The following is a 13,302-nucleotide window of genomic DNA, read 5'->3' as shown; positions in this document are numbered from 1 at the left end:
CTACCCTCTCAATGGTCCTCAAACTTCTGTTCTCAATATCTTTATCCTATTAAAAATGATTGAGGATCTGTCCAAAGAGTTTTTGTTTATATGGTTTATAGTTATAGATATTGATCACATTAAAAATAAAACCTAATTATGAATTTGTAGACTCTCTGAAAGGATTTCAGAGATTTCCAGGATGCTCTGGACCAGACTTTGAGAACCACTGCATGTTGATTAAATACATTTAATCACTGACCCATCATCACAAACAATACTTGTTTTATTCCATCTATTTTTATATTTACTACAATCTATAATATCTACCTTCTCTGGCCAGTGGGTAAAAGTCCATTCACATTTACTTTCTCCCATCCAAGGCCCTGTGCCTGTTTGATTTAAACAATGCCCTCCTGGGATAGCATTAGTTAGTTTCCACTGATGTTCCTCCTGATCTGACCAAAATCCTGTACCATCATGTACAACTGATCTATTACTCAATATCCAAGCTGGAAATAAAGGGACAGGTACCCAGGGCCCATCGTGTGAGTTGTTCAGGTCCCCCACATATCCAGCAGTTTTTGAGATAAAATGTATCAGCAATAACCTGAATCAAGTTCTGGAAGCTATTGCCTTCCTTCAGTAAAGGATTAGGGATTGTTCCAACAAGGAGTAGTGTTATACATAAGGATAGAAAGCACAATCCCCTTCTGTGTGTGTTTTGTTTGGCCCCCATTCTACCGAATAATTTAAAGTCAAATTTCTGAGTTGAAGTAATACTGTCCAACAGAAAATAAAATCTAACACTGTTAGAAAAAGCCCCAATATAGTACCCCAGATCAATACTGCTATTAGGATTTTACATGCACAATTCATCAGGTCCTTTTTAATGTTTGCTTTAACTGATCTTCTGGATTCAGCTTCGAGGTCCACACCCTTGGAGCGTCCACTGGTTCTTTAATTCTGGTACGATGGGTCCATCTTCTTTTCTGTGTAGCACTGCTGTGCCTGATGTCAAGAGGATCTGGACGGATCCTTCCCAGGTCGGGGTCAGCTTGTCCTTCCAAGTCCAAACCAGGACCTAGTTTCCAAGCTGGAACTTATGCACTGTGAATCCTGAGGGAGGAGTCTGAGCAATAAGCCATTTTACTGGTAAAGTTTTCAAATGTTGCAGTACAGACATGACATATTTTCTTAAAAACAAATACTCGGTTTCAAATATTGGATCCAAGGAGGAATTTTGAATCCCTTTTGGATAAGGGTGACCATACAATAATTCATAAGGTGATAATCCCACATGCCTTCGGGGTTTTGTTGTAATTCTTAATAAGGCAAGGGGAAGGCCCTTGCTCCAGGGTAATTGTGTCCCAGCCAATTTAGTCAGTTGCCTTTTAATTTCCTGATTCATCCTTTCCACTTTGCCTGATGAGGGTGGATGCCATGGGGTATGCAAATCCCAGGATATTTCTAGAGCTCAGGCTATAGATCGGAGAGTGCCTTGGTTCGAATCTACCTGCTCCACCAACCCATACCTCGGAATGACCTGTTCAAGAAGTATTTTTACAACCAGCCTCAGGGCTGTTGTTCGGGCAAGGGGAAAAGCCTCCACCCATGAGGTCAGATGGTCCACTACAACCAACAGGTATTTGAGACGCCCCACAGATGGCAGTTCAGTGAAGTCCACAAGTATGCATTGAAAAGGCCTGATACCAGAGGGCCTTCCTTCTTTTTGGACTTGTCATTGGGCCGCCCCATTCGTCCTTTGACAAACAAGACAATCATTAACAAGCTGCTGTGCTATTGTGTACAAGCCAAGTACTACAAACTTAGTCAGCACCACATCACACAAGTTCTGGACACCCCAGTGACTGCCCTGATATAAATATTGGAGTACATGTCTCATACCTGCTGTGGTCAGTACCTCTCTGCCCATTGGGTAGGAACCCATGCCCTTCTTTATCTTCCTGAGCACCAAGGCTCTGAATCTTTTTCTTCTCTTCTAGGGTAAGAGAAGGTGGAAGCCATTGAGGTGGAAATGTTGGGATTAGCATCATCATCTCCTCTGTACTTAGATTCCTCTTCTTCAGCCCGTTTCACCTCCTCATCCGTAAGGTGGTTTCTCCTATCCTCAAATGAATCTCTTCTCTGATGTCTTTGCAACTGAATCACTGCAATGTTCTTAGATAACATAAAATTAGTCAAAATTTCAGCGAGCAATGTCCTGTGTGCCAATCCCTTACCTTTACTATTTCCATTCTTTCCCTCAAGTAATTTACAAGATCTGATTTCTTTTTCCCTTCACTTAATACAATGACTTAAATATTTTACCTCACATTTCACAAGTTGCAATTTGTCTTAAGAAATTCTCAGTCGATGTAACCTATTTAACATGTAAAGGACTGCTTGCCATCTGGGAGAGGAGGTGGAGGGAGGGAGGGGAAAAATCGGAACAGAAGTAAATGCAAGGGATAATGCTGTAAAAAATTACCCTGGCATGGGGTCTGTCAATAAAAAGTTATTAAAAAAAAAAAAAGAAATTCTCACTCGATACCACTACACAGCTGTCAGATTGGCTAAGATGACAGAAAAAATAATGATGAATGTTGGAGAGGATGCAGGAAAACTGGGATACTGAAGCATTGTTGGTGGAGTTGTGAACGAATCCAACCATTCTGGAGAGCACTGGGCTTATATCCCAAAGAGATACTAAAGAAAGGAAAGGGACCTGTATGTGCCAAAATGTTTATGGCAGCCCTGTTTGTAGTGGCTAGAAGCTGGAAAATGGATGGATGCCCATCAATTGGAGAGTGGCTGGGTAAATTGTGGCATATGAATGTTATGGAATATTATTGCTCTGTAAGGAATGACCAGCAGGATGAATACAGAGAGGCTTGGAGAGACCTACATGGACTGATGCTAAGTGAGATGAGCAGAACCAGGAGATCATTATACACTTCGACAACGATATTGTATGAGGATGTATTCTGATGGAAGTGGATTTCTATGACAAAGAGACTTAACTGAGTTTCAATGGATAAATGATGGACAGAAACAGCTACACCCAAAGAAGAACACTGGGAAATGAATGTGAACTATTTGCATTTTTGATTTTCTTCCCGAGTTATTTTTACCTTCTGAATCCAATTCTCCCTGTGCAGCGGGAGAATTGTTCGGTTCTGCAAATATGTATTGTATCTAGGATATACTGCAACATATTTAATATATATAGGACTGCTTGCCATCTTGGGGGGGGTGGAGGGAGGGAGGGGAAAAAAACGAAACATAAGTGATTGCAAGGGATAATGTTGTATAAAAATTATCCTGGCATCATGGATTCTGTCAATACAAAGTTATTATTAAATAAAATTTTAAAAAAATAAGAAAAAAAATAAGAAATTTATCCCAGAATGCTCACACAATTCTTACATACATAAAGTAGATGTTCCATAAATTGAATATTATAGCAATCATTTTGCTTTTTTAAAAAATACCCAATACACAGGAAAATCCCAAACTACATATTGTCCATAACAAAAATATTTTCAAAAGGACAGAGGCAAAAACTATTATCCTTGAAGTCCCTTTAAATAATTGGCATCAATACAGTCAATTAAAACTTCCTTTACGTAAAAGAATCTGAAAAGTTCTTAAAAACATCAATTAAACTTTTTTGAAATAACCCTTTCAAATTATATATCACATTTCTAATCATATTCCTTAAACACAAAAACCATTATTTATCTAAAGAAACAAATGTTCAATCAATTAATTGTAAGAGCAGCTTGTCCCTTTAAATCAGTTTGCTTGCTTCAGCCAAAAGCGACTGCAGCTTTCCACTGCTGCTCTTCCCCTGCAAAAACACATCCCGTCTCACAGCCGCCTCTCTGTGACTACCCTTTCCACCAGTTCCTTCTTTGTCCCACTGATTTCTTCTTGAAATCATTTGCTCTCACTAATCAATCCTTAAATCAACTTCATACTCCTGTCCCATCTCTCCGTAACCCTTCCGACTAGATGCTCCATTTAAACTATTAATTGCTTTTGTAAATCAATCTCTCTTTTCCCTTGTCTTTAAATCACCCCTTTTTAAACTTTAAACTTCAAGATTCACAATTAATTTTGAACCAAATTTCATAAAACTTATAATATAGTTTACAAATTACCCAATATATCATTTTAAAAAGCAATATATCATTTAAGTAGGGAGATACAAACATGACCCCCGCTAAGGTAAACTACTGGCATTTTGTTTAATAACAATACTTTTGAATTTCAATTTGAAGTCCAACAAAATAATAATAAAAAAATAAGTTTTTCTCTTCAGTTATAAAGACCACAATAGTCAAACAATTCTTAAGATTTTTACCCAGAATAAATCTAACATGTGCAAGGCAACAGTAAAAATATTTCTCCCAATTTCAATTTTATTTCAATTTCAAAATTATAGTACCTCTTTAAGATATAGTGAGTTCCCAAAACTCTTAATCAAATGTTGCAGATAAACAATGACCCAGTTTAGTCTTCTTAAACTTTCTGTTCTTTAATTCCATGAAAGCAAACTTGCTAATAATGATTTTTCTTTCTTCTCCTGGCACACTTAGTTTTCCCACAGGTCCAACAAGTCAGAGAGCCCCCGTGTGTAAGAGTTTACCTCTCTTACTCTATTTTTATTCCTCCCTTCCAAGATCTGCAGTTTCTCATTTCCAATCTTAACACCCATAACAATTTAAAGTTATTTTAAAATTAACCCATACTTTAGTTTGTGAGATTTCCTAAAACCTACCTAAATATTCCATTGAAACTTCTTTTCTTTAGTAAGCCCGGAAAGAGTTGAGCACCAAATCCTTGCTTTACCTTGAACATTTTTTTTCTTTTTCTGGCTGAATCCTGATAACAGGCTCCTTGTTTACAGGAGTGATAGCCACGGTCTTCTATTTTCTCAAAACTTTCCAGACTTTCAATCTAGGTTTTTATTTTTCTTCTTTTCTCCCTCCTTCCCCTTCTCCCCACAAAGCTGAAGCTGTTAGCTAGAGGGAGAGGGAGAGAGAGAAAAAGATTTTTCAAACTTATTTTTCTTACCTAACCCACCCTGAAAGAATTAACACTCTAAATGAAGCCTGCAACACAGAGGCTGAATTCTTATTTCTTCTGAGCTTGCTAACTTTTAACACAGAACAGAATGCAAAGCAGACAAACATACACACACTGACAGACACAGAGCTCTATTTTTCTTGAATTTCCTAGCTAACGTCCTGACATAACTCTTTGGACTGCTTCTGCCCCATTTTTACAACTGGTCTCACCAAGTCGTCAGCGGAGGTCCTTCGTTACCCTCACGCCTGCAGTTACCCGAGAGAGCCTCCTTAGAAAGTGCTTTACCGTTGGGTCAATAGCAGTTCACCAAAATAATTTTTAGGAGGGCTAATCCCTTGGGTCTCCCTCGACCCAGCCAATAGATCCCAGACTTCCCAAGCTCACTTCGAGAACACGTGTTTCTTTTCAGACTGCCGCCGGCCTGTCAGGACTCTATTTTTCCTTTTTGTCTTCAATTCTGCTTTTCACTGAGTATCTCTGCCTCGGGTCATTTGTCAGAGAGGGAGGGAGGCTACACACTCAGAGCCAGAGACCACGGAAAAAACCAGCCGTGAGCGTGCCTATCCCCGTTCGGGATGCGCAGCCATCTCCCCCAAGACTCATCCTGGACCGAGCCCCCAAAACTGTGAGGGATAGAAAATCCTATCCAAAAATGACTACTCAGAGACCTCTCGAAGTAAAAAGTAGGAAAGTTGTTTATTTAATTAATTCTCATGAGAACAAGCAATTCCACCATGAGGAGGGAGAGAGAGAGAGAAAGCTCACAGTTGAAGGACTAAAGAATTGGGAGAAGATATACAGTTTTTATAAGTTTTAGTTACAAAGGATTACATCATGGGTTGGGGGAACATTGAGAGATAGGTGCCCCCCCCCATTTAATTGGATGTTATTCGTGCCCAAAACGGCAGATTCCCTACTTCTGGGAGGAACCATATATCAGGCAACTAGTTGTCTAAACACTGATAACTTGAACAGCGACAAATGTCATCATTTTAGGTTAAATACATATATCTAAAATCTAAGTACATATTGGCTACTACTCAGCATACTTATACAGGTCACAGAGACCTAGAGAAACTGAAATACAGAAAATACATTCTTGGAAGTTCTTCACTTTATCTCCACTCCACACAGGGGCATGGGCTGGCCTAGCTCCTAGGAGCGACCTTCTCCTCATCCTCCTCCTGGGAGCTAGACTCCGAGCTTAAGGCCTCCGGAGCCTCCTCGTCTATGCGAGCTGCGGGCGTGGGCAGGAGCCGGCCCAGGCGCAGGCGTCCCGGGACTGGTGTGGCGGCCTGGGCTTTCCGGGGGCGTGAGGCCCGCAGACTGACGGCAGGAGACGGGGCGGAGGCTCCTAGGAAGCGGCCAAGCAACGGTGTCCGTGCCCACACCGAGCTGGGAGAGTCCGAGACAGCCCCAGCTTCCTTCTCCGGCTCCAAAGATGCTGGCTCCTCCGACATACTTGGATGGGGGGGAAGAAGCAGCAGTGGAGGGCTGAACTTCTGCCTACAGCAGCCCCCGACCCCCGTCCCTTACCCGCTTCCTGAGCATCGACCGTGTCCCTCATCCTGCCACTCCCACCCCCACCCGTCTGCACCCCTTCTTCCGACCTCCAGCTCCCCTGGCCACTTCCCTCCTGCCGGGTCCCCCTCCCTCCACACCCACCGTCCTCCTGGGGTACTAACTTCAGGTTAAAGGTGGAACCCAAGAACGTGGGGCGCTGGCTATCGGCTGCAGAAGCCACTGTGTACGGGGGCTGAGCTGCTGCTTCCCCCCAATAGCGGTCTCGGTTCAAGGGTGGTAAGTCTCCGTACATGTCATCCACAGAGAGCAGGGACACCTGTGGGGACCACGTGAGAGGCACAATCCTAGGGCCAATGTTTGGGGAGCACTTCCAGTCCCCGCCCTCCCCTGGCTCCTGGTGGGAGTAGAGACCGAAGCCATCTCCAAGTCTCGTATAAATGGGGAAAACGAGGCAGTCCAGAGAGGCCTCGATAGAACTGGAAGAAGGGAGCTCCCCAATGGAGATCCCTAGCCTCCTCTGAGCCCAGACTGGCTGAACCTGGTCTGAATCTGCATCTTGGCCAGACGCCCTCCATCCAGCCAGGGTGGGCAGCCTTCCTAGAGAGCCAGGTTCAGGCTTGCGTCCCTGCTGTGGCCTACAGCTATAGCTTCCACTTGGGGCTGATTCTCAGACAAACCTTTCCACAGCTTCCCTCTCCCACCACCCCACACTGTCCCAGTTTCTGCTTGTTTTTAAACTAGGACCCACAAGACCCAGTGTATTGCCCCTCTCCCGGCCTCCTCCCTTCATCTGAAGCTCACTGTGACCTGGCCAGGCCCTTTCTCCTTCAACTTCAGTTATTTTTACAACAACTTGTGCCATTATTATCCCCATTTTACTTGAGCAAAGTGAGGCAAGATCCCAGAATCATATCACTACGTGTCTGAGATTGGATTTGGACTCGGGTCTTTCCCACTTCGTGTCTACCACAGTACCTGCTGTACCATCCACTGCCTAAGAAAGCTGCCTGATAAGAAAAATTGTAATGATAGCATTGCTGTCATTAGCTGCTTCTACTGGCCACCAGTAGGCCCTTGGCAAGCCCCATTTGGTCACTGTTTGGGTCCCGTAAATAGCAGTCATTTCTGCTTCGGCCAGAAACCCTGAGGGCCTTCCCCTCCCAGATGGGTGTTGGGGGGTAGGGGGGACTAGGTGAAAGAGCAGCTTCCTTACCTCAATCACTACCTAGCTTTAATCACTGCCTCAGTGCAGCCTCAGTCAAACTGAAATCTGTTGAAGACCTTAAATTTCCCACTGCATCCAGAGCCATCCCCCCACTGTCCTGATCTCTAGCCAGTGGTCCCAGAGGGCTCCGGAGGAGAAAGTGAAGCAGGTGGCCTTGCCCGGCCCTCCCTCATTTGCATGTCACAGCATCTCTTCTGGGATGTCATGGTCCTTTTCCAAAATGAAGGACAAACAACAACCACCTCTTTTGTCAAACAGGGAGCGTACTCCTTGCCTGGCCAACTTCTGAGGTTGCTGGAGGGAGTACCTCAGTCATGAGGTAAAGGTGTCCAGCAAGCTTCTAGCCAAGGAACTACTGAATCGCACCCTCAGCCTTGAATCCTCAGTGTCCTGAGCTCACACTTCTGCTGTGACCCTAATTACTGCCTCCCTCAAGGGGATGCATCTCTGTGTGAACGGCCCCTCGAGCCCTGGCCCGAAATCTCCACCACCCACACTCGCAGCCCAGTGTAGTGCAGCCTAGAAGCTGCTGGAGAGAGCAGCAAATGTGAATGGAATCTTATCTGACTGATTCTTCAAGTCCCGTGGCCCCCTCTCCCCAGCAGAACGGAAGCTCCCCAAGGCTTTGTACGGCAGAATGCAGCCAGTTTCCCAGGTGCTGGGCAGCACCCTGGAGAGCTCCTTCGAGGCGCACCTGCAGGTTCCGATCAATGAGCTGGTTAGTCTCAAAGTCGTCGTCATCCTCTCCGAAGGGGTTGATGATTTGTTCAGCCACCTGAAGGGGGGAGGAGTGGTTATTGACCCTGACACACACTGATTCACCCAGGGCAAACCTCAAAAGGCTCCCTTGGGCCCAGTTCCAGGCTGGCTTCCCTCCCTCCTCCAGCCCTTTTGACACCCACCTTAAGCCAGCCAGCATAGAAGAAGAACTGTAGAAGGGTGGTGAGTGGCACGTACAGATCCAGGTCCCCCAGGGGCACCTCTTGGCCTGGCGAGGGGCTCTTAGGGTCCTCCAAGAACTGACGTCCAATGAGGCAAAAGGCAAAGAAGGAGTAGACAGCAATGGTCACCACCTGGCAGAGTAGAGGCAGGAAGAAAAGGAGGTGGGGAAGCTGGCTTTAGTGTCAAACAACTGGGTTTCTGGGCCTGGTTCTGGCTCCTGCTGCTTTGATGACTCTGGGCAGGTAAGAACTTGAGGGAATCCTTATGAGCAGCTTTTTAATTTCCAAAATTTTAATTTCCAAAGTGTAATAAAGAGCTTCTCATTCCCCCTTGAGGAAACTGAGGCAAGATTAGGCTTCTTCTGGGCCCCAAGGGACAGAACCTGGAGCAAGGGGAAAAGCAGTGGGATGGAGACAGAAAAAGGTAGAGGTGGGCTGGGTGTCCTTCCTAACAATGTGAGCTGCCTCAGGGCATCATAGAGTGCTTTGAGAGGGGCTGGGTGAGTTCCCCCTCTCCAAAGATCAGCAACCAGCTGCTGAATGCCCCCAAGTCGGGAATGCCCAAGGTTTCTTGGGAGATCTTGGCTAAATGACAGCCCCCTGAGCTCCCTGGCAGCTTAGGAGATATTGCTATCCTGTTCTCAAGCATCACAGACAAGGCTTAAGGCAAGATTAATGGCATCTGGCAGAAGTGAGCCTGGTGTTTGGATCTCCTGACTCTCCATGAAAGAGCTGGGGAGAGAAGTGCATTTGTGTTGTGAAGGATCCCCTAGCATGGGATCATGGATCATTATCCCTAGAGATCTGGGAGCTTCTTCCAGGGCTCTGATAGGGAGCTGTCGTGTCACCTGGCATGTGCACATAAATGCTTTCTTTCCATACAGCTCAGGACTGGTCTCACCCCTTTCTTCCTTAACACTGACCCCCCCCCCCGGGATCTACTCCCGGGTCATATTTCTGGAATCTTTCCTCACTCTGACAAACATTTATTTAATACCTTCTGTATGCAAGGCATAAGAAATACTCTAGAACCTTCCCTTCCCAATACTGCTGAGCCTGCCATCCTATTCCATCAGTTTGAGGCTGATCAGGAGGAACTAGAATGAGAGTGGGGCTATGAAGGAATAGCCTGGACTCTAGCAGAATGACTCAGAGGCTGAGAGTAGTGGATAGAAAGGGCACCTTGGCTGAGAGCCAGAGAGATGGACAAGGGGAGGGGAGAGATAGCAAGTGCAACCCCAAAAGTCTTCGGTCACTCCTCTGAGGAGAAGAATCAAGTTCGTATATTGTAGCTGGCACGCAAGGCACTCTCTGACCTTGTACCACACTGTTTTCCAGTTCTTCCACGTCCCATTTTCCTGCCCATTCCTTCCCCATACTTCCCAGATAATTTTTCTATGTCTGTCCATCCCTCAAGGACCACTTCAAATGCTAAGAAGAGGACCCTGATCTTCTGGCTTGATAAAGGACTCGATCTCTCCCAAACCTCCAAGGCTGTTCTGCTCGTCTCTCTCTGCTGTCATTTGGAAGAGGGCATATCATAGGTGTCTGTGCTAGGATCTTACCAAAGAGAAGGCCCGAATCTTGGCTAAATTCTGTGATTCTCCTAACCCTAACTCAGAGCTCTGCTCACCGCAGGTACCCAAAACATGCTTCCCAGATTGCCTGGGGTGGTAGTGTTACCTGAGTGTAAACCAGAGGGATGCTGATCCAGTCATAGTGAAAAAGGAGGCTGCACTTGCCTCGGTATTGGTTCAGCTCCTAGGCGGAGGACAGGGGAGGAGGAGGTAAGCTGGAGTGGAAGGAAGGCAACTCTGGGGAGGGGGGCTCTGTCCAAGGGCTCCTAGGGGCATGTGACATGTGACTGGAAAAACTTCAGATCACTCCTGAGGAACAGAAGCCACTAGGTTGGTACCATGGCAGCAAGGCATTGGGCAGGCTTTGGAAGACCTGTGTGAGTCCAACAGTGCTAGTGAGGGGCGTTAGGAGGAGAATCATCAGGAAGGGGAGAGGTCCAAAGGGGGGGGGGCAAGGAGTCCATCAAATGGAGGAACTCCAGGTCCAGCCTCACTCACATCCAAGAGCAGCCCGAGGGCAATGTCATCCCGGATTCTGCCCTCTCTTCGAGCCTGGGCAGCCAAGTTGGTGAACCAGACGCAAGGAACCCAGTATTTGTTGAAGTCTGAGTGCAGGCTCTCGAACTTCTGCCTCTCCTCCTGGGTCATGAAGCCTGAAGAGATCCCGTGGGCTCCTTCCGGCCTCTTCTTGGGACACCCCCAGGCCTAACCTCCCGTCCCCTCTTGCTCCTCTCCACTCCCCCCTCCCCACCTCCCTCCATTGGATCCAAGTGCCTGGGGGGGGGGGGGCAGGAGTGATAGAGTGAACAAAGGCAGAAGCTTCCATGTAGCGCTGAAAGGGGACTTAAAAGGAGATCCAGTGCCCTCCTACAGGAGAGGGAAACTGAGGCCCAGGGAAGGGGAGCCAGCACACGAATCCCTCCTCTCCCCCCAGGAGGGACCACTCGGCCTGAAGCCGGGAGTCGCTGCACTGAGGGAGACCTCCCCCCAACCCTCCCGAGGCTCGAGCCCCTCCCTCCCCCCCAGCCTGGGCCGGCCGGCCTCGGCACCTGCTTTCACGACGTGCTCCACGCTGGGGAAGCGCCGCAGCACGCGGGTGCTGACCGAGCGCAGCACCAGCACCGAGGCCAGGTTGGCGTAGCGCAGCAGGGTCCGGCGCAGCGTGCGTCCGCGCTCGTCGTCCCCGTGCACTGTGGCCGTGACCACGCACATGAGGCGGTCCGGCAGCGGGATGCTCGTGTACTGGGCCCACCAGCGGTTCACCACCAGCGTCACGTAGAACCCTACGGGGAGGGGCGGAGGGCAGGGGCTGGGGGGGAGGGGCCGGGCTCGGCCCTGGGGGTCCCAGAGGGCTCCGAGGTCCCGGAGGGCTAAGGGTCCCGGCTCCTCATTCTCCGCGGCCCGCTTCCCAACGGGGGAATTCCGGCCGGCGCCGGCAGGGAGGACCATGGACAGGGATCTGGCTCACAACCCCGCACTGCCCTTCCCTCGGATATGAAATCGAGAGCGCCGGCGATCCCCCGCGGAACTGGGACTTGAACCCTGGAGAATGAGGGGTGAGGCGGCTTCTTCTTTCTGTCCCTGGGCTAGTGACTACACGGGGAGGGGTGGCTCACTTCCTCCTGGAGGGGTTCGGGTCGGACTGGGGAGTGGTTAACGTCAGTGGCGTTCCCACGGGGAACGAGCCCGGGGTCAGAGAGGCCCCCACGAAGGGAGGGTGTTCTAGGGCTGGGAGGCGGTGTGGGTCTGGATGGAGGTGGCGGGAAGCTGGGCTGGGGGGCCTTACCCAGAACAAAGGACATGGGGATGAGGTCGGCGGAGCGGTTGCAGTATCGGGCCACTTGGGCATAGATGCGCTTCTGTTCCTGGGACAGCAGATTCCTGAGTGACAACCGGTTAAGGGGAGAGATGGGATGGAGGGAAGGGGAGCAGAGGGGGGAGGACTCACCAGAACCTTTCCGACTAGAGAAAGACCCTGACATCCTCCTGAATCCTGAGACCACATTCTCCATCCCTCCTGAGGCCCCCAGAGATCCCTGTGTCCCACAGCAGCTCCCCACCCATGGAGTTCCTCTGTGTGGCCACCTCTCTGAGCTTCTTCCCCCACAACCTCCCGAACTCCCCGGCCCCCTAAGTGCCCTTCCTCAGAACTCCCCTGTTCTCTTCAGCTCCCCTTAATCCCTAGAGGAGCTTCTACCTGTCCCCCTTGCATCCCTCCCTGCACCAAGATCCCACCGGTAAGTGAGGCTGAGCAGTCCGTAGAGACCCAGGAACACCAGAAGCTCCTTGTAGAGCAACTTGTAAATGCTTCCCCGCCAGCGGAACAGGAGGGCCGAAAAGCCCCCAAAGCGGGCATTGGCCACACGGAGAGTGTAGGACACAGTCATGGATGTCTCAGAGTCTGCAGTTACACAGGCACCAGAACTCAGACGTGTTGGGCCCAGCCAGACCCTCTCTCCTTCTCTCCTGCAGGAAGCTCCCCCTCAGATATATGTGTGGAGGGGGAGGTTCCACTGGGTTAAATCTCTGGGCTCTTTACCTTCCTGGCCAGACCTGCCTCTGATCCAGCCTGTGCAGAGGTTAAAAGAACTGGAGGTGTGGCCCAGACCCGTTAAATAAGATCTGGGGCCCATAAAGCCAGAATGGATTGAAGCTGTCACTGGGCTAACTTCCCCACCCAGGGACTGGAAATTGGGCCAGACTTTCCCACCAAACAAGATGAGCCTAGTGGGCAGAAGCCCAGGGACACCCTAAGCTTGTGGTAGCAACATTTGCCAACCCCTCTGTGGCACTTGAAAATTTAGCTCAAAATTCCTCTCCCAGCATCTGAATGAATTCTCCTAGGGGAGAAAGCAGAGGATGGCTCTTCCCTGGATGCTGAGTCAGTCATTTTTAGTGATTCTGCCCGCTTTGGGACCTTAAGGGACACTGGATGCTGAAGGAGGGGCTTCTGTCACTG

General features: G+C 48.5%; 1 protein-coding gene across 1 annotated transcript; it reads right to left on the bottom strand.

Moving 5' to 3' along the window:
• Positions 1 to 5,749: 5,749 nt before the first annotated feature.
• BEST4 (bestrophin 4) lies at positions 5,750 to 12,737 on the bottom strand. The gene is made up of 9 exons (XM_051999897.1): positions 12,579 to 12,737; positions 12,130 to 12,224; positions 11,393 to 11,626; positions 10,842 to 10,996; positions 10,450 to 10,527; positions 8,728 to 8,898; positions 8,520 to 8,600; positions 6,762 to 6,916; positions 5,750 to 6,537 (listed from the first exon to the last, which is right to left on the bottom strand). Exons 1-9 carry the CDS (start codon positions 12,728 to 12,730, stop codon positions 6,225 to 6,227), a joined length of 1,434 nt encoding a protein of 477 aa, XP_051855857.1. The 5' UTR covers positions 12,731 to 12,737; the 3' UTR covers positions 5,750 to 6,224.
• Positions 12,738 to 13,302: the final 565 nt, after the last annotated feature.

The sequence above is a fragment of the Antechinus flavipes genome, chromosome 4 (assembly GCF_016432865.1).
Source record: "Antechinus flavipes isolate AdamAnt ecotype Samford, QLD, Australia chromosome 4, AdamAnt_v2, whole genome shotgun sequence".
In the NCBI taxonomy this organism is placed as follows: domain Eukaryota; kingdom Metazoa; phylum Chordata; class Mammalia; order Dasyuromorphia; family Dasyuridae; genus Antechinus; species Antechinus flavipes.
This window is presented reverse-complemented; position numbering and strand designations above follow the sequence as displayed.

Bases quoted from the DNA above. Each gene is read 5' to 3' on its own strand.
- BEST4 (XM_051999897.1), bottom strand. From the start codon at position 12,730: ATGACTGTGTCCTACACTCTCCGTGTGGCCAATGCCCGCTTTGGGGGC. The intron at 12,225-12,578 runs GTGGGATCTTGG...GTTGTCACTCAG, and splicing joins CTGCTCAGCCTCACTTACCG to GAATCTGCTGTCCCAGGAAC. The intron at 8,601-8,727 runs GTGGGTGTCAAA...TCCCCCCTTCAG, and splicing joins TCTATGCTGGCTGGCTTAAG to GTGGCTGAACAAATCATCAA.